At 40.9% G+C, this 22,199-nt stretch overlaps 1 protein-coding gene across 1 annotated transcript in view; it reads left to right on the top strand.

Annotated features, from left to right (window-relative positions):
• The window catches only part of PIWIL4 (piwi like RNA-mediated gene silencing 4), a 188,845-nt gene that overhangs the window by 1,956 nt on the left and 164,690 nt on the right, over window positions 1-22,199 (top strand). The window contains exons 2-3 of the mRNA XM_063430649.1: window positions 1,237-1,317; window positions 4,460-4,541. Of these exons, the coding sequence (XP_063286719.1) occupies window positions 1,246-1,317; window positions 4,460-4,541 (154 nt within the window). The 5' untranslated portion in view covers window positions 1,237-1,245. The remainder of the gene's footprint in view (window positions 1-1,236; window positions 1,318-4,459; window positions 4,542-22,199) is intronic.

Below are 22,199 nucleotides of genomic sequence, written 5' to 3'. Positions count from 1 at the left end.
GAGATATTTAAAAAAAAAAAATGTTTTTAATGTTGTGGGGTTGTAGAACATTCCCCATGCAAATTAGGAAGGTTAGCCACTGAGTCGGACTGTAAGGAGCGGCTCCTTCAGCTTGCTTACGTGCTCATGTGGGTATCGGGATGGTGATTGATGGATGCAGTGACAGATGAAGGTGCTCTTGGGATGAATGATACACAAGGGGATTCTACGTGGCAAACACGATTTGTTAGGGCAGGGGAGTAAATTTTAGGTGTAGATTAAATTTGTCACGTCCTGTCTTTTTTTTTTTTAACTTCTTGCAGGTCTTGCTCAATAACCTTTGTCTTTGCAACTTATAATTAATAGCCTACTGTCTTGTCAGTTTACAGGGCAATCTAAGCACCATAACCAATACAAATTAATGTAATTATTAGGGTGCAAAGAGGCTACAAACACTGACCCACATTTGTCATTACTTAAAGGACCACTCTAGGCACCCAGACCACTTCAGCTTAATGAAGTGGTCTGGGTGCCAGGTCCAGCTAGGGTTAACTAATTTTTTTATAAACATAGCAGTTTCAGAGAAACTGCTATGTTTATCAATTAGTTAAGCCTTCCCCTATTTCCTCTAGTGGCTGTCTCACTGACAGCCGCTAGAGGCGCTTGCGTGATTCTCACTGTGAAAATCACAGTGAGAGCACGCAAGCGTCCATAGGAAAGCATTATGAATGCTTTCCTATGCGACCGGCTGAATGCGCGCGCAGCTCTTGCCGCGCGTGCGCATTCAGCCGACGGGGAGGAACGGAGGCGGAGAGGAGGAGGAGAGCTCCCCGCCCAGCGCTGGAAAAAGGTAAGTTTTACCCCTTTTCCCCTTTCCAGAGCAGGGCGGGAGGGGGTCCCTGAGGGTGGGGGCACCCTCAGGGCACTCTAGTGCCAGGAAAACGAGTATGCTTTCCTGGCACTAGAGTGGTCCTTTAAAGGGACACTCCAAGAACTATAACCACTACAGTGCTAGGGTGTGCCCTGGCTGCCTTCTAGTATAAGTAGTTAAACTGTTTTAGAACAGTTTGATTTGTTAGCTGAAGTCCACCAGGCGCTGCTCCCCACCTCCACTACCTTAGTCAGGGAGCCAGAAGCTTGCAGCTCTACAGTGCAGGGCTACACTCATTGGCAGAGAGCCATCATCTGATACATATTTAAATTTGTGCGTGTCATAAATAGTAATATTTACATATTATATCATCTTTTTTTCTTTAGTAAGATAAAATGGCGAACCAACCCTCCTGCAAGAAATTAAAGTCAGACAGTGGGAATGAGTCATGTGGATCCTCTGTCGTGGTAAGTATCTATATTTGCATGTAAAATTTAGTTTATTCCCTAAAAGCTCTTACCATCATTTATAATTGAATAGGCTGTACAGCGCCATTCAATTTATTCTCAATGCCATGGTGAGTGTACCAAATATAACACCTTGGCCTAGAATGTTTATTTTTTATTACACGTAGCCCAAATTGCCGTAAGGAAAGCCAAACCCCTTAAAGGTCATTAATTGTACGAATCTGCATCAAACAAAAAATACCCATTCTCACAAGATTGTAAGTGGTTGTGTAGATCAAGAGAAGAAAACAATATATTGGCTTTGCTTCCCGTATCGTTTTGCCTTGCTGACTTGTATTCAAATTGGGTTATCGCCAGCCAAAATAATTTGCTTGCATGCTTTGAAACGGGACAGTGAAAACAATTAAATGTATGTCTTTCTGTTCTGAACATGTTCTGTTCTCGTTGTGCAAAGTATTCTTTTGTTTAGTGTTCCAGGCAGTTAGTTGTCCATGAAATAGCTCTGTTGACAGTCTGGGTCTCTAGAACAAATACCAGTAATCATAGATTCGAATTACTCCTACATGTCAAACATGAGAATGACGCAAAATCTGACATAAAGTGAAACTATTATGACAGTTTGACCTTAACAGATCTCAATGCAATAGATTTGTTATAGTTTACCTCCACTTCATTTCTGTCACTCAATAGTTGGCATAGATGTCTGTGCAGGTGAAGGGAGGGACAACATGTGTGTTAATTTAAAAACTAAATCCAATTAATTAAAGTGGTAGCCCAATTTTGTTGTCTGTCATCACAATCTACTTGTCCTGACGCACAAAACAATGTCAGATTGGGGCACAGTCTAGATCCCTTGAGATTTAGAGTTTTATTCACTCACTTTTTACAAATTAAATCCAAATGAAAAAACTGAGACAAATAAAAACTGAGCTGGAAAAAAATATTTAACTGAGTTATTCACAACCTTTTGCCTCAGGTTTTTCCCTGGCAGTCTAAGGGGGTTAAAGTGCCTGGTGATCTATTGGGGGAGTGTGTGATCTGCACCTCCATCAGGCTCAGACCACCATAACTGATCTATCAGGCAGCTCTTCGTGAGTCCGAAAGTAGGTAGGAAATTCGAGGGGCTCTGCACTGACACATTAGTGAGAGAGGGAGAAATTACTGTGGTCTGCACCCGCCGAATGTGCAGACCACATACTCCCATCCCCGGTTTGATTTTCCATGTCCATTGTAGCAGCCCAGCCGCTTGCCCTAGGCAGTGCTAAAGCAGAAAGAATCTTCCTGGTGCCTGGAACTGCGTGCCCTGGGCACTAGACAATAGGAAGTCCACACCCCTGTACCATACTTTGTATTCAGGTTTATTTACAAATGATGCACTTGCTAGCAGCTAGATAGAACATATTGTAGATGGCATGTTATGGTTTTTAATTTAAAGGAACACTATAGGGTCAGGAACACAAACATATATTCCTGACTCTATAGTGTTAAAACCAACACCATGAGGAAAGTTCAGTGTCTGCATGCAGAGGGAGGAGACACTGAATGTTTGGATGCATTTTAGGCAGCCATGACCCAGGAAGGATCTCTAACAGCCATCTGAGGAGTGGCCAGTGAAGTTATCACTAGGCCGTAATGTAAACACTGCATTTTCTCTGAAAAGACAGTGTTTACAGCAAAAAGCCTGAATGTAATGATTCTACTCACCAGAACAAATTCAATAAGCTGTAGTTGTTCTGGTGACTATAGTGTACCTTCAACCTAAAGTTGTTTTATTTTTAACAGGAAAGCCAATCTTAAATAAATATCAGTAAATATCAAACCATTACTGAGCATTTGTACTTATCCCAGCAGTGCCACAGATACAGTTGATATAAAAAAAAATATAAGTAACTTCAGGCAAAAAGATGGGAAAGATGTTTTCAAAGTCACGTGAAAAAGAATTACCTACATGCCATTTAAGGGCCTGTAATTACTCGTTGTACTTGCAGTTTTGTATATGAGCTTTATCCCTCTGTTTGTTAAATTTTCCCCTTCCATAATATTGTAAAGCACTGCAGAATACGCTGTCACTATATAAATAGCAATAATAATAATAATCTGTAGCGCTGCTACCTTTATAGTTTTTGCAGTGGTTTATTGCTTAGTGTGTGGTGGATGAATTCTGAGCTCTTGACTTGGCAGTTTGTTAAAACATTGGGTGTGTTAGGCATGCATTGACAGAGACCCCACGAAACGCCACACAGTTGCATCCTGGATGGGAATTATGAGCATGAAGCTGGTTTATGGTAGACTGTATTTAGTGCCCCTAGTTGTTCAAATGGGCATTATTTTAACTTCTAGCTCCTTTTTCTGTGATTCACTTTAAAAATTCCGTCAGTCATAAGAACTTGGTATCATCAATGCACACAGTTATGTAGACATGGAGACTATTGATACTGGTGGTCTCCTGGCAAACAAAGTTACAGCGTGGCACCTTCTTGTCAATAGATTTCAGGGGGAAAAAGGTAGGCTGAGTTATCTAAAATGGCAGTACATAACTTGTAATAAAAATTTTTAAAGAGAGAAATGTCAGCGTATTTGTTTAAACAGGCTTAGAGGAATAGTTTTGGGGGGGGGGGGGGAAGGGAGGCAAGGAAGGAAAAGGAGAGCAACAGAGAGGGGAGGGGGGAAAGGCAATCATTAAATGGGGAGCACAAGAATCAAGATCAACAGGTTAAGTTTCATTATAGGTGGGGAGAATGTCTCCATCTGAGGGCATATTTTTTAAGTTATATATTGTTTTATTGCTGCAGTAAATGGTTTTGCTTTGCAAGTATGCCATATCTTAGAAATTGAGCCAGAGTCAGGAATCTGGTCTTTAAGCATTCACTAAGCACATGCGCAGTGATACACAGACTAAAAATAATCTTATTGTCACCTCGACAGTATAATACGTATTATTGTGATTCTTAAAAGCACAATTTTAACAGTGATGTTTTGGATAAGTGCATTATAACCTGAAATTATTGCAACTCTTGAGAACTGTCATCATGTGTATGAATCATTTTATTATGAGTTCATTGTGTGTATGGATTCCACTTTGTGTGCATTTAGACTTCACATTTAAATGTGCTACTACTGACATTGTGCCTCCTCTTTCTAGAGCCAATTGGAAGATGAGATTGAGGATTCTGCATCTCTGCCGAGTACTAGTAGAGGCTTTGAAAATGGAAGCAGCAAGATTAGTAAGTTGTTATCAAGTAACATGTGTCAGTCTAAAGCTTGAAGCTTCACATATCATTCAGACAGAATTTCCACGTGTGTGGGTAACATGGCCTGCTTCAGATACGGAATTAAAGGAAACTGTATGGGCACCATAACAACTTCATCAAACTTAAGTTGTTATGGTGCCCAGCCGTCACTGGCCTTTTCTTACCTGATGGTTTACACTAAAGGTTGCTCTCTAGCGACAGTACTACCTGTTCCCAGCGGCATCAGATTTCTCAAGTTCAGTTTCAGGAAGCATGGAGTGCCGCTGTTCAGGAGTACTGTTAGTCCGGTGAGCTGACTAAGCCAATCACTAGCTCCCCATTCATAAAAGGTTTGTACTCCTGCAGTCTCACTGCTCAGTGTTGTGCCATTCAGGATTTAAATCACTTTCTAATTAAAGTTTAATAAACAGAACAGGATAACTTTTAAATTGAACACAATGTGCTATAAGATCAGATTAAAATTGAAGTTTTTTTTTCATGTTGGCTGTGAGAGTCACAACCACAGGAGGTGTGGCTATGGCTGCATAAACAGCTAAACTTGTTTTGGTTTTTAGAGTTAAGTTGATAAATAGTATTAGTTAAAGCTAAAACAAATCTTTGACTTCTCTAAAGTTTTTATTTTGCTCAAGTGTATTCAATGACTCAAAGTGATGCATCCTTGGTATAGCTCAAAATACAAATACAGTAGTGACATACAAACAAGAACATGGAAAACATGGGTAAATGTGTGTAGATACAACAACAAAAAAAAAAAAATATTGTGCAATATTAATTTAACTTAGATTACATGATTACATAGTGTCAGGGTGGCAGTCGGGTGCCCGGGACCCAGACACAGTGTCCAGGCGGCGGAGCAGGACCGGGACCCAATATGCCTGATGTTCAAAGTAGGAGTTACAGCGTGGAGGTGGATTAGCAGGGTCTGGTGCAGGGGAACCACACGCCCCCTGGTGTTGAGCACCAGCGTTTGTGCAGCCACATACCAAGACCCTGAATCAGCTTCAGCGGATACCAGGAACTAGGAGCTTGGAAATTAAGCAGACCTCCCAGGAGCTGAATAGGGAGGCTCTGCAGCAAGATTGTATCCAGTACTAGAAACAAGGCAAGACTAGAGATAGGCACCAAACATGAAAACAAGACAGAACTAATAGAACCAGAGAAGGATAGTAAGCTAAACCCAGAACATATACACAAGACATGAGGAAAACATGAACATAACATGGGCAAGACTGGACAGGACTGTACGTGGACTGGGTATACAAACTAAAACAAGACAAGATAACATAGGCAAAACAAGAGGAGAAATAACTAAGTACTACATATGAAAATCATGGGGATTTAGTCACACTATATGATCATACATTGCATAAGCCTGCCAACAACGCCAATGTACCCCATATCTGGCAGGTCCTACACTGCCTAATGTATGCTAAAACATCCTAAGTAGACATATATAGCACTTACCTGCAAGAAAGGGCAGAAGCCTTGAGGAGCTGCCTGCAGCAACACTGAAACAGAAAAGGAATGATGGAAAACAAACGGGTGTGGCAACATAAAACAAACATTTAAAGGAAACCTGGAGACTGGGAAATCCAGGGACGGACTTTAGGAATGAACCCAGAAATCCCAGCATAAAGAAAACCAGACATAGAATAGAAAACCAAAAACCAAGAAAAAACAGAATTGAAACAAAAGTACTGGATACCAGAAGCCAAGTCTAGACATCAGAACAGAGCAGATCATGACACATAGCTAGCTAACACTCAAAACTAGGGTGAAATAGCAGGGATATTTAGGTCCCTCTAACAACTGAACAATTTAAAATTTTCATTTTTTCCTGCATATACACTTTTTTTTGTATTCTTTATTTTTGCTCCACTCAGTGGATGACATACAGTGGGTGCAAAACAAATAGCAGTAACTAAAAAGAAAAATCATAGCGGACATGCATGACATCCTGTGTATGAGGCCCATGAGTAGAGGGTTTTATTTATATGGTGTTCTAGTGTTAAACCTGGTGGGATGTGCAGGAAACTGGACTTGGGGTTAGTTACTGTGGAGCACAGTGACTGGGTATAGAGCTTGCCTAAGGTCACGTGACAAGGCTTGTTTGTGTCCAGTAGTTGCTGGAGGGTCGGGTATTACTATAAGTATAATGTGAGTCGTGGGGAGTGTTAAAAAACTGAAGGCACCTTCAGGAGTAGCTAGACTTAGATACACGCACTTGATCAGGCCAAAGCGCCAGGGAGGGGTGGCACTACCCTCGATTCAAGCCTACTACCAGGCGGCGCATCTCCTCAGGATGATAGACTGGCACGTGCCAGACACGGATAAGCAATGGGTAGGGTTGGAACGAGCAGCCTCCGGGGAACGTCTACCCTGGGCAACCTGGCTGCCGAGGCCCGCGCAGGCAACCGAGATTCGCTCACACCCACTTATTGGAGCTACTCTACAGATCTGGGCGTCTATACGGTACAAACTCGACCTCACCACTAACCCAAGCCCGTTGACCCCAGTGATCCATAATCCGGAGATTGGAGGCGGACTGGCCCCCAGGGACATTGCCGTCTTGACTGACCTGAACACTCCATATCTGGGCGAATGGTGCGCGGGAACTCGCCTAAAACCGCTAGAGACTCTAACCACCTCAGCCCCCCCAACGGGGCTCACCCGGTTTCGTTACCTACAGATCCAGCACTACCACAGCACCCTCCCGGGTAAGCAACTACTACTCAGAAAAAAGACGGGCTTTGAGACCCTCTGTACGGAGGAACGACACTTACCACGAGGAATTTCCACGCTATACTCTATGATAATACAGGCTGCCAGACTCCCCACTGCGCGATACCAATCTAAATGGGAACAAAGCACAGGCACAGTCCTCTCGGAGGCAGACTGGGAGAAGATACACATCCTCTCTCATCAAGGCACGTCCAGTGCGAAACTACAAGAGACCAACTACAAGCTCATGACGAACTGGTATCGGACCCCCCATAGGCTGTATCAGATGGGGTTGCTACCAGCGGCTACATGCTGGAGGTGCGGGACAGACGAAGGTACGGACCTACACATCTGGTGGTCCTGCCCTCCCATCGAGGCATTCTGGCGACAAGTCCACGAGAAACTCCGGGAGATACTGGATTCGGACATACCATTGCAACCCCTGCCGATGCTACTACACCACTCCGCGATGCCCCTGGGAGCATACAAGAGATCTCTTACGCGACACTTCCTAAACGCAGCCAAGAGCCTAATCCCCACTCGCTGGAAAACCACAATAGCCCCAACCATAGCTAACTGGATGGAGGCGGTAGAAGAAATATACAGTATGGAGAGCCTCACAGCTGACCTCAGGGGGACGGCGGAAAAGTGCGCCAGACTCTGGGCACCCTGGATTGAGTACACGGCCCGGGTGCCGGCGGGTGACCGGGGCCGGGGGACCGAATAGACGGGAGTTTGTGAAGACACGAGTTGTTGGGCTTTCTGTCGGGGTGACGCGGGCGGACCCATCGCCGGATACCTCCCCGCTGTTGCCGACTCTCCCCCCCCCCCGTCCCCCCCCTAGCCCTCCTCCTCGGCCCTATACTCACCCCGTCCATAAGACAGTCCCTCCGCCTCAAGACCCATAGACTGAGCTTCGGTCACGGACATAATATAACGAGACGAGACGGTGGACTTACACGGCCACTCTCGAGTAATCGGGGTCGAGGTTTCTACTCTTACCATTAGGCATCACATTGACATGGACAAGTTCGGACAGGGGGCATTGAACACTCAGACTCACCTACCCGACCTGACCCTGACCACTCAGACCCACCCACCCGACCTGACCCCCCCCCCCCCCCTAGAGGGGCAGACGAAGACGGGTTACACACAACCCAGCAGCGCAGTTGCGCCCGTTCAATACATCTTACATGAGAGATTCAGAAGGGTTAGAGACCCAGCACTGACAGGCGCGATCAGACAACCTAAGAGAAGAATAAACACTGACTTCAGTCAGAATTTATGTAAACGAAGCGGAGTGAGGAGGCCACTAGGGCTTATAAGACATACCCCGTGTTCTATGCAGGATTCTATTTGTTGACTCTAGTCGAGATGTGTACACATGAAAATACGCAATGTTTTGTAACTGAAAAGTTTATTACCGCTTCTGTACACGAAACAGTTTGACTTCCCTCCCTCTGCTTCCTTTGTAAACCCTTCTTTTATTTTGACGTATTGGATAATAATGGAAAAACCTAATAAATAAAGATTGTCTAAAAAAAAAAAAAAAAAAAAAAACTGAAGGCACAATAGGGTACCTAGTTGGCTTCGCTGTGCGGAGGGGCCGTGGGAGTTTATTTCAAACGAGAGGAAGGGCTGAGGGTTACGGGCCTTCAGTGTGGGCTTGGATTCACCCCTAGGCTGCGCTAGTCTGGGTTGTGGCGCTGAGTCTAGTGAAAGGGTGTGTGGGGGGAGTGATTCTGGCTAAGGGCCAGGGTACTTAGTAGCAGTTGGGTCCGTGGGATAGAAAACCATTAAACTAGAAGGTGTCAACAAAATAATACATGTTAAAAACTTATATCAACTTGAACTGTCATTCGTGTCAGTCCTGGGTGAGAGTAAGCTTAGTGCTTTATATCAGTCCCCTTGGTTCAGGTAGGAGCTGCAGCGTATGTCCCTGGTATGGCTCTATGCGGCACAAATGGGACGACCTTCGCCGGGACCCAGCTGGGTGCTCTCAGGTTCATGCCTCTGGGTCCGGGTGGAAGCAAGGAATCTGCTGGTAGGCCCAGTTGGCTCATGAGTGCTGGTGCTTCTTGGAGGTCAGAGATAGAGTGGGTGGACTCCCCATGCACGACCTATAGTGCTCTCGGTGAACGCCACCTATATTATATGCCGTGGTTTCTGAGGAGAGTGGTGAGTGGTTGCATGTGTCTTCTCCACTGCAGGGTGTCTCCTGAGAGGTCTGCATGGAATCAGAGGGTGGTATTTTCTAAGGAGTAGGGTGTATTCCCTTTGAGGGCTGAAAGCACCGTTTGCTTGTCTACGCTGTTACGAAATCTCACCACTAAATCTCTAAGGGCTGATTCAGGTGCTCTCCAGGGGGTTGGGACTTGATTGACTTGATTCCTTTTTTAATGCATTATATAGATAATCCATGAAAATGTAGCAAAAACAGTAACAATACATAGTAAAAGAGATCCATAGGCCCTGTAGATTATACAGTGAGCTCTCAATAAATCAAGAATTAGCTCTGCCAATCCTTATGCTCATTTAACTTTCCATAGCACTGCTGAGCTTATGCCAAAAACAGTGTTTTGAGAGCACAACAGATATTTATGTCAGTTGATGTTCATCTGTCGGCATATTATACAACTTTAGAATGCTGATCTAAAATCCCTTGAACCCTAAGTAATTACATTCCCACCATAATGTTCTGAGCAAAGAAGGGACATTGTGCATTGATAAGGATGTCAAAAAGAACGGAATACTAAAACAAAGAAGATTAATAAACAGAATAACTAACTGTAACCTAATGGGTGTATGGGTGTCTGATATCTTATATCCTACAATGTTTCATACGAGTTCTGCCATAATACCAATAAAGCACAGAAACTATTTTGTTTCATACAATAGGCGTCACATAAAGGCAAATGAAATGGTTTAATACTTTGCTGGTATTTGCAAAAAATCATTGCATTTTTCTGAACACGGCAATGTTTAGATAATGTCTGTATTTGGGCATAAATGTAACAGGCTGGATTCTCTTACTCTGCTTATTGAATAGCAAATCAACCATTGATGCCTATGGGAATAATGCTGTTCAGTGAGCAGAACAAACCTTTACTCTGCTAAGATTATATTGTTTGTACAGGTGACAAGGTATCTCCTCTGGGACTTTGCTGGGTGCTCTTGTATCCTGCATATAGGCCTCGTAATGTGCCCAGAGTGTTTCTTCCTCTTCCCTCGCTGACTTTTTCCCTGCTCCACCTCTGTTTTCCAGAATGCAGTTTAACAGCATAAATTGTGTAGCTTGTATTTTTGAGCCAAATATGTTTCTGTCCGGAATGAGAGAGGATGACATTTACAGTACGTCTTTACTATACAGAGCAGTTAATATTGTTATACAACGACTTTGTTTTGCATTGTTATGCATTTACTAGTGGTTTGTCTCAAGCAGTCTCCCTCGTTAAAATTTAGCCATTTAATTTTGTTCACAAGCGGGCATTTAAGGCTATATCTGTGATGAAAAACAGATTTTGTTGCATTAGATGAATAACATTTCAATTCTACATTGTGCTAGCCTAAGCTCTAGTAAATCTATTGTTTAAATGTTATTCCTGTAGTTGTTTTGTATTTTTCAAACCTCTTCTGCCTTTACTGCTGTGTGGGCGACCTTGGTCTATGTGAGGTTCACAGCAGGCTATTGTTAGGGTAAATGTCCCCAAATGCCTTCCGTAGACAAAGGCTGGGAGTCATTTAACTTAGTTAACTCGATAAGTACTGGTGGTTTAATGAAACAAGAGTTTTAATGTCTATATTCTTATAATTAACATGTTACATTTGGTCTGTCAGCTATTGATCTGTCTATCTGTCTATTTAGATATTTGTCTGTTACCTGTCATTTTTCTATCATCGATCTACCTATTGCACGTCTTATAGGCATTCTTCAAAATTAGCCCCCAAATTATCTGGGGGTGGGGGCACGGGGTTTTTGCTCTCAAAACGCCCCTTCTCTTATCTTTGGTGACTTCAACATCCCTGTTAACCGACCTAACAATTCCATAGCATGTAGATTTCTAGAAACCTCAGCGTATTTTAAAGGACCTGGCACTATAGTGCCCTGAGGGTGCCCCCACCCTCAGAGACCCCCTCCTGCCGGGATTAAATTTACCTCTTTATCCAGCATCGGGCGGGGAGCTCTCTTCCTCCCTCTTCTTCCGTCACCGGCTGAATGCGCATGCGCGGCAAGAGCCGCGCGCGCATTCAGCCAGTCCATAGGAAAGCATTCACAATGCTTTCCTATGGACGCTGGCGTCTTCTCACTGTGAAAATCACAGTGAGAAGTGCGGAAGCCCTCTAGCGGCTGTCAATGAGACAGCCACTAGAGGCTGGATTAACCCTATTATAAACAAAGCAGTTTCTCTGAAACTGCTATGTTTATAAAAAAAAGGGTTAAACCTAGCGGGACCTAGCACCCAGACCACTTTATTAAGTGTGTATATTGAGGAAGTAGTGTGTGCATACAGGATGCAGTCTATGTATAGTGAATAGTGTGTGTAAGGGATGCAGTGTTTGTGTCTGTGTGTGTAAGGGATGCGATGTGTGTGTATACTGTATGAACAGTGAGGGGAAAAAAGTTTTTGATCCCTTGCTGATTTTGAACATTTGCCCACTAACTAAGAAATGATCAGTCTATAATTTTAATGGAAGGTGAGTTGATGCCAAAGAGCTCGATTTTGGTCTCATCTGACCACAACAGTTTCACCCAGTTCTCCTCCGAATCATTCAGATGTTCACTGGCAAACTTCAGACGGGCCTGTAAATGTGAAAAAGAAAATGCAGGGAAGCAGTGCTTGGAGATAGTAGTTCTCAAATTTGAAGCAATATGGGTAATAAAGGAAAAGGACGTAATATAGCGTAGTATATTCTGAATAGCTAAAAATTATATATAAAACAAAATGCACTTACAATTTTGTGGAGCTAAATCTCAGTTCCAGATATGTGCGGCTGGACGGTACAATCCCCGTCAGTGGATGTGTTGGAGATCCCTGTTCGTGATTAAGGCGTCTTCAGCGTTCCTTCTTCAAAGTGCAACCTTACAGCAATCGAATATCCTCAGTAAATAGGAAACAAGCAAAAAGGGATATACTGCTCGCTGTATGTTGTATAAAAGTAAAATAGATAAAAGGAGGTATACTCACAAGCTGAGAGCAAATATCGGTAATGCTCAGTGCTCAGTCCGAATGGGCGTAGGTGGTATAATCCCCACCAAGGATATCACTGTGCGAGTCCTCTAGGTTAATAATTTTTCGAAGATAGGTCAAATGATTCCAAATAGAGTAAAAAAAATAGCATTATTTAGAAATAAAAAATAAAATCAGATATAGTATAAAATACTCTGTAAATACACTGACACGTTTCACCTACAATAAGGCTTACTCAAAGTGTGACCTATCTTGCTTAAATAGTATAAAAACAAAACAAAAAAAAACAAGGAATAAAAAGGAATAAAATAATGTAAGGGGCAAAGGTTAAGTGGCTTTAAGAGGGGGTGCCACGATGGCTGCTGCCATCTTAAATTAAGAACATAAAAATGCGAGATTGTGTATAGAATCAGGGAAATAGATATTGGGGAGGCAGAGGGAACAACCCTCCCCAAAAACAAGAGATACAAACCGAGATGCATCATTATCATCTCGGAGCACCATGTGATCTCAGATATATCATTATGGTCGGCGCGGGCTGCAATGGCACTAAATGAAACTGCCGAAAGGAGGGGAAGGGACGGAGGTATAAGCAAGGAGAGTGGTAGAGAGGTAGTTTGGCCTGCCCATTTTAATGGGTGGTATACAGACATGAAGAGGATTATGGGGGTGTAGTATGCACTAGACACATATAATAGGGTTAATAGTGGTGATAATAGTGTTAATAGTGGTGATGAATAAATAAGCTAGATGAATACAGAGCAATGAAATGCATTAAAATATAAGCAAATATAATAAAAGTACATGCTGAGCAGTTAAAAATACCGTATATACTCGAGTATAAGCCGACCCGAATATAAGCCGAGGCCCCTAATTTTACCCCCAAAAAACTGGGAAAACGTATTGACTCGAGTATAAGACTAGGGTGGGAAATGCAGCAGCTACTGGTAAATTTCTAAATAAAATTAGATCCTAAAAAAATTATATTAATTTAATTTTTATTTACAGTGTGTGTATATAATGAATGCAGTGTGTGTGTATGAATGCAGTGTGTGCGTATGAGAATGCAGTGTGTGCGTATGAGAATGCAGTGCGTATGAGTGTAGTGTGTATGGGTGCAGTGTGTATGGGTGCAGTGTGTATGGGTGCAGTGTGTATGGGTGCAGTGTGTATGAGTGCAGAGTGTGTGTATGAGTGCAGAGTGTGTGTATGAGTGCAGAGTCTGTGTATGAGTGCAGTGTGTGTGTGTGAGTGCAGTGTGTGTATGAGTGCAGTGTGTGTATGAGTGCAGTGTGTGCAGTGTATGTATGAGTGCAGTGTGTGAATGCAGTGTGTGTATATGAATGCAGTGTGTATATGAATGCAGTGTGAGTGCAGTGTGTGTGTGTGAATGCAGTGTGTATATGAGTGCAGTGTGTGTGTGAATGCAGTGTGTATATGAGTGCAGTGTGTGTGTGTGTGTGAATGCAGTGTGTGTATATGAATGCAGTGTGTATATAAATGCAGTGTGAGTGCAGTGTGTGTGTGTGAATGCAGTGTGTATATGAGTGCAGTGTGTGTGTGTGTGTGAATGCAGTGTGTATATGAGTGCAGTGTGTGTGTGTGAATGCAGTGTGTATATGAGTACAGTGTGTGTGTGTGTGAATGCAGTGTGTGTATATGAATGCAGTGTGTATATGAATGCAGTGTGAGTGCAGTGTGTGTGTGTGAATGCAGTGTGTATATGAGTGCAGTGTGTGTGTGAATGCAGTGTGTATATGAGTGCAGTGTGTGTGTGTGAATGCAGTGTGTATATGAGTACAGTGTGTGTGTGTGTGTGAATGCAGTGTGTGTATATGAATGCAGTGTGTATATGAATGCAGTGTGAGTGCAGTGTGTGTGTGTGAATGCAGTGTGTATATGAGTGCAGTGTGTGTGTGTGTGAATGCAGTGTGTGTATATGAATGCAGTGTGTATATGAATGCAGTGTGAGTGCAGTGTGTGTGTGTGAATGCAGTGTGTATATGAGTGCAGTGTGTGTGTGTGAATGCAGTGTGTGTGTGTGAATGCAGTGTGTGTATATGAATGCAGTGTGTGTGAATGCAGTGTGTGTATGAGTGCAGTGTGTGTGTGTATGAGTGCAGTGTGTGCAGTGTGTGCAGTGTATGTATGAGTGCAGTGTGTGTGTGTGTGTGAATGCAGTGTGTATATGAGTGCAGTGTGTGTGTGTGAATGCAGTGTGTATATGAGTGCAGTGTGTGTGTGAATGCAGTGTGTATATGAGTGCAGTGTGTGTGTGTGTGTGTGTGTGTGTGATGCAGAGTGTGATGCAGAGTGTGATGCAGAGTGTGATGCAGAGCCTTGGTGGGGGGTGGGCATTTTAATATATTTTTTATTATTATTATTTGAATTTTTTTTGTTATATAATTTTTTTTATTACTATTTTTATTATTATATTATTATTATTTTAATTTTTTTGTTATATAATTTTTTTTATTACTATTTTTATTATTGTATTATTATTATTTTCATTTTTTTGTTATATATATATTTTTTATTACTATTTTTATTATTGTATTATTATTATTTTCATTTTTTTTGTTATATTATTAATTAATTTATTTTTATTACTATGATACATTTTTTTTGTCCCCCCTCCCTGCTTGCTAGCGTGCCAGGGAGGGGGGCTCCTTCCCTGGTGGTCCAGTGGGATTGGTAGTTCAGTGGGGGGAAGAGGGGGGCTGGCAGAGAGTTTACTTACCTCTCCTGCAGCTCCTGTCAGCTCTCTCCTCCTCCGCGCCGTCCGGTCAGCTCTTCTGTCAGCTCACACTGTAAATCTCGCAAGAGCCGCGGCTCTCGCGAGATTTACACTGGGAGCTGACCGAGGTGCTGAACGGACGGCGCAGAGGAGAGAGCTGACAGGAGCTGCAGGAGAGGTAAGTAAACTCTCTGCAGCCGCTGTCTGTATTATGGCAATGCAAATTGCCATAATACAGACATTGACTCGAGTATAAGCCGAGTTGAGGTTTTTCAGCACAAAAAATGTGCTGAAAAACTCGGCTTATACTCGAGTATATACGGTAGGATGGGAAAATACAAATAAAAAACAAATAAAAAATGAAAAATACAAAATACAAATAAAAAATATATGCAGATATGATTTCAAATACAGATAATACCTCAAACTGAAATACCGGAATATAAGAGGGGTTAAAGTGTTGAGATTAAAAACCCATTTCAATTCTTTTCTGCCTCGCCAAGCGGGGGGAGACTATGGCGCAAAATTTTAGACAACCAAGGTCTTTATTGTGGGTTAAAAAGTGACACGGACACTGACTGGTTAATGAAGCCCTTTTTGATGTTTCTACAACGTTCCGCAATACGTATTTTTTTTTTAGCATCTAGTGGTCATACCAACATACTGTTATTTGCACGGACATTCCAATAAATAAATTAATTACATGTTTTGAATTGCAAGTAATGAACTCATTTATCTTGTACTCCTGTGGATTAAATTTGGATTTAAACGTAGCAATTTTGGTATTATCTTTATTAGTGCTTTTGCATGCTATGCATTTTTTGCATTTATAAAAATCTTTTTGTGAGTTAAAAAATGTATTTTTCTCGCTGGTCTTTTTAGTATAGTTTTTAGTGAGACACATTTTTAGGTTCGGAGCACCTCTGAAAACAATTTTTTCAGGTAAATTTTTTTTTAGAATTTCGTCTTCTTTTAGGATGTCCCAATGTTTATTGATTATTTTCTTCAATAAACCATAAGCTTATTTTTTTTAAAACATCATCATTGCAATTACGTTTTAGTCTGGTGAGTTGGCTTTTTGGAACGCTTTTTAGCCGTGTGGGATAATGGCAACTACTAAAATCTATAAATGTGTTTGTATGTACTTTAAAAAAAAAAAAGGTTTTAGTGAGCAGCTGGTTATTTTCTATATAGATTTTTAAATCTAAAAATTGTACTTTACTAGTGCTGAGATCAGTGTTTAGATTGATACCCCTGTCGTTGTTGTTTAAGAAACCTAAATAAATTGTTAAGATCATCGTTTGTGCACTCCCAAATAACAAATAGGTCATCAATATTGTGACGAAAGCAATTTCGCCACTGGTTTTTGGAGAGGACTAATGGTCAGCCTTTTGCCCAAAGACTATTAGCCCTGCAAAACGACATGTTAAAAAGTGACTTCCATGGGAAAATGTGCCTCTTCCCCTCCCCCTTTTTTCTGTTCTATTGTTTCTTCAGCAGGACGTTGTCCCAGGGACACTGCCAGACCAGTTTAAACTGGCTGCCTTGTCCCTCCTCAATCTCCCATCAGCCCTTGCTATTGTCTGACCCCACCCTTCCTTGTACTATTGTGCACTTTTGACATTGAAAATAGACCGACCGCACAGCCTAATTCTCTGGAACTGTTTTGGGCATGAAAATGTGCGTGTCTGCAATTTAACTCTCTCTATGCTGATTTAAGATTGATTGTTTGGGACTATGTTTAAACCCACACTGTACTCTGCTGCTTATTGAGAGTTTTTATTACTACAAGCACAGTCTCTAAGCCTATAAGATATGGCACAGGAATATTACGAGTAAACCTTAAGATAGCCCAGAGATAGGGAATTGTATTGGGATTGATCCTTTCCAAGTTAGCCAATATACTTCCTAATAAAGCTGTAATCCAGGATTGGGGATCATACCCAGGGTCGCCACCAGAAATTTTGGGCCCCTGACAAAGCACAAGGTCTGGGCCCATCCTCCACCCCTCTCTGTAACTCCTGCGAGTGCAGCGTGCGTGCCACACGGAGCCTTGCCATGGTAACCCGTGGCATCGCTCTGACGGCCGCGGGTCTCGCGGAAATTACAGAGAGGGAAGAGCTTGTAAGTGGACACTTGCAGTCCGCTGGGCCCCCTCTGCAAGTACAGGGAGCCGGGGGCTCGCGACTGCACACAAAGATAGCGAAATTCGCTATCTATGTGTGCAGAGAGGGAATGTGGGGCCCAGGACTGTCAAAGAAGTCAGGGCCCCCCAGGACCGCCAGGCCCGTGACAACCGTCATGGTTGTCACCCCCTGATGGCGGCCCTGATCATACCCTTATACAGATTTGTACTATATCCCTACCTGGCTTATATCTCTGGTTTGCATATTAGCATTTGTATCACTTGTATATACTTTGGTTTATTCATTATTTCTTGGTCTCAATAGTATAGTATTTATTAAATTTTATAGCCAGTTTATAGTTACAATTACACTGCTACACATATATCCAGGAGATGCATCTGACCTCAGAGCTTTGTATGCGCTGAGACTAGTAGCATCTACCCTTTGTTTTTTGTTCTTTATCTTTAGTAAGACCATTTAATGGAGAGAAAAACAGTATATAATGTGTGTGGGTACAATAAATGAGTAAGAGGGAAATTACAGCTAAACACAAACACAGCAGAAATGTAAAAACAGCCCAGGTCCCAAACGGTAAGAAAATTGAAAAGCGGTCTGGTCACTAAGGGGTTAAACAACAACGACAGGGGTATCAAACTAAACACGATATCAGCACTAGTAAAGTACAATTTTAAGATTTAGACATCTATATGGAAAACAACCAGCTGCTCACTAAAACCTTTTTTAAAAAGTACATACAAACATGTCAGAGTTTAGTAGTTGCTATTATCCCCCATGGCTCAAAAGCATTCAAAAAAGCCAACTCACCAGACTAAAACGTAATTGCAATGATGATGATGTTTTTTAAAAAGAAGCTTATGGTTTAACCCATTAAGACCGCAGCCAAATGTACAAGTTGTGAACGAAACAAAACGTAAACAAAACCTGGCATTTGCGCTATATGTCTGTCCAACCGTAATCCACCTCTTTCATATTAAATGCACCCCCCCTTATTATATATCATTTTATTCAGGGGAAACAGGGCTTTCATTTAATATCAAATATGTAGCTATGAAACATAATTTAATATGAAAAAAATGGGAGAAAATAAGATTTTTTTTTATTTTTTTTGTTCTACATGATATTTTAACTGTCAATGTCATAATACTGTTTGCTTTTACTGCAATAAAATACACATATTTGTATTCAGCAAAGTCTCACGTGTAAAACAGTACCCCCTATGTACAGGTTTTATGGTGTTTTGGGAAGTTACAGGGTCAAATATAGCTTGTTACATTTGAAATTGAAATTCGCCAGATTGGTTACGTTGCCTTTGAGACTGTATAGTAGCCCAGGAAATAAATTTACACCCATAATGGCATACCATTTGCAATAGTAGACGACCCAAGGTATTGCAAATGGGGTATGTCCAGTCTTTTTTAGTAGCCATTTGGTCACAAACACTGGCCAAAGTTAGCGTTAGTATTTGTTTGTGTGTGAAAAATGCAAAAAACGCCAATTTTGGCCAGTTTGTGACTAAGTGGCTACTAAAAAAGACTGGACATACCCCATTTGCAATACCTTGGGTTGTCTACTATTGCAAATAGTATGCCATCATAGGGGTAATTTTCATTCTTGGGCTACCATAGGGTCATAAAGGCAACGTAAGCAATCTGGCGAATTTTAAAGTGAAAAAAATGAAACACAAGCCTTATATTTGACGCTGTAATTTTTGAAAACACCATAAAACCTGTACATGAGGGGCACTGTTGTACTCGGGAGACTTCGCTGAACACAAATATTTGTGTTTCAAAACAGTAAAAAGTATTGCAGCAATAATATCGTCCGTGTAAGTGCTGTTTGTGCGTGAAAAATGCAAAAAATTCACTTTTACTGGCGATATCATTGTTGTAATACATTTTACTGTTTTGAAACACTAATATTTGTGTTCAGCGAAGTCTCCCGAGTAAAACAGTACCCCTCATGTACAGGTTTTATGGTGTCTTGGAAAGTTATAGGGTTAAATATAGTGCTAGCAAATTAAATTCCCTTTACTTTCGGCATGGGTTGTCAGGCAGGTCCCGCTAATTGTAATTAATTAGGATACCTAATTATGTAAAATTATTACATAAATATATGTGTAGAATTAATATATGTATATATATACATATGTGTATATATACGTATATATATATTTTTTTTATATTTTTATTTATATATAGGTATATATATAGTGATATATACGTATATATTTATGTATATAGATATATATATTATTTCGTTCTACGTGTATTTTGATCTAAATATATATATATTAATATCACAATACAGTTAGAACGAAATAAAACACATCTATATATTTTTGTAATATTTTATTTTTAATTATTTTTTTTATTTTATTTTTTTACGTATTTACATATTTATTTTTTTATATTATTTATAAATATATATATAACAATAATTATATATATATTTAATCAGTATCAGTCTGCGTGTAATTTGATATTAATATATATATATATATAATTATATATATATATTCATATTAAAATACACCTAGACAGTGTATGTGTGTGTGTGTATATGTGTATATATATATACTTAGATCATATATATATATATAATAAGTATATATTTTTTTTTTACACTTATTTTATTTTATTTTTATTTGATTTCAGCTAGCAGGGGGAGTAACTGTCATTACAGTTAGTCCCCCTGCTGGCAATGCACCAGGCAGCTATCCCGGCCATGTGATTGTGAGGTCCTCATGACCGGGAGGGACCGGAGGAGGAAGATCTGCCGCGGGGGGGCTCCCTAGGAGTCCCCCCAACCGCGATCGCCGGCGTGGGACCGCCGGCGAACGGGTAAGTAAAAAAAAAACACGGAGGGCGTACATTTACGGCCTACGGCGTTTAGAGCTGCTTTTAAAAGGACGTAAATGTACGCCCTCCGGATTTAAAGGGTTAAGAGATAAATTGAAAGAAAAAAAAATTACAATGAACAGCACATTAACACTTTAATTGCACAAATAGATCAAGTCGATAGAACTACTACAATATCACACCTCTAATAAGGACAAAGACTGCACTGTACCCATCGTCCTAGATTTCAATAATAAAAGCTTTAAAATGAAAACAATAATCAAGACACATTGGGACATCCTAAAAGAGGACGAAATTCTAAAAAAAAGATTTTACCTGAAAAACCCACATTTGTTTTCAGAGGTGCTCCGAACCTAAAAATGTGTCTCACTAAAAACTATACTAGAAAGACCAGCGAGAGAGCCCTACATCCCTTTTTATTTGTTTACAATATACTGAGGACATTCGATTGTGTAAGGTTGCACTTTGAAGAAGGAACACCTTTACTATTGCTGAAGATGCCTTAATCACGAGCAGAGATCCGAATTTGAGAACTACTATCTCCAAGCACTGCTTCCCTGCATTTCCTTTTTCACATGTACAGGCCCGTCTGAAGTTTGCCAATGAACATCTGAATGATTCGTAGGAGAACTGGGTGAAAGTGTTGTGGTCAGATGAGACCAAAATCAAGCTCTTTGGCATCAACTCACCTGACATTAGGGGACAGATCATTTATTTGTCAGTGGGCAAAAGTTCAAAATCAGCAGGGGATCAAAAACTTTTTTCCTTCACTGTTCATACAGTATACACACACATCGCATCCCTTACACAAACAGACACAAACACTGCATCCTGCACACACTACTTCCACTATATACACCCGTACATACACTGCATCCCGTCTACACACACTGCATCTCCTACATACATACAATGCATTCACCAAACATACACACCATATCCCCTTAACACATACACTACATTCTGTAAACAAACACCACCGCCCCTATACAAACGCACTGACTACATCCCCCTATAAGCTACATCCCCTAATACACATACGTTGATGTTTACTGTAATTATGGTACAGGCAGTTTTATTGTATTTTATTTCTCCTAATTTACTAGTTAAAATATGTGGGTGCGTCTCATATTCTGAAAAATACAGCATGTACAACGAGCCTCCAGTATAACATTGTTACAGATCCGTTAAGATCATAGAGCTTTGAAAAGTTACCTAAAGTACCATGTACTGAATCCTCTAGTGTTTAGGATGTAGGTTAATCTATAAATAATGAGGAAGCAAATCTTAAAAAAAAAAAGTAGATAAATAAAAAATTTGAAGTGTGAGTTGCATGTAAAAAAAGAACAAAAGATAGAAAACTATGTTTGGGAGGCTAAAAGCCAGCAGTATCAGGTCTGTGTGTCGCTCCTCTGCTTCTGGGATGAAAAAGAAGATATCCTGCTGGGCTCCCTGCCCTTTAATATTTTAGCATCTCAGTTCAGCTGCGCACTGCTTTAAAACCAAGAACCACTGTAGGTTAAATTAATCTCATAAATTAAAGTTCACCTGCCGTACAAAAAAAAATTACATTGTGGTATTTTATAGTCAATAAAACGGAACCTATTCATTATTAAAAATGATTAAAAAAATTATTGCGATTACTTATGTCTTTCCTTTTTATTTTTTTTTTTTTTTTTAGTTAAAAGTTATACTTTAGACACACTGGTAGTAAAATTTTTTTCAAAGGTCCTTTGAAAGTCATGAAACCATTCGGCTTGTACGTCCTTCTACTTGCATCATCAGCTCTTAAAGCGGCACTGTCATATCATTAAATTTTTGCTTGCACTTGGACTTTAGTGTGTGAGCATGTGTTGTTTCCCCTCTTCTCCCCCCCCCCCCCCTCCCCAGTCATGTGGATTGTGTTGGAATTTCCCTGAAAATTTCAACCCAGTCAAGAGACATACTGGTACAAAGTAGACTACTTTGTCTCTGTATAT

The sequence above is a fragment of the Pelobates fuscus genome, chromosome 1, assembly GCF_036172605.1.
Source record: "Pelobates fuscus isolate aPelFus1 chromosome 1, aPelFus1.pri, whole genome shotgun sequence".
In the NCBI taxonomy this organism is placed as follows: domain Eukaryota; kingdom Metazoa; phylum Chordata; class Amphibia; order Anura; family Pelobatidae; genus Pelobates; species Pelobates fuscus.
The sequence above is the reverse complement of the archived record's forward strand: the minus strand, read 5'-3'. Positions and strand labels throughout refer to the sequence as shown.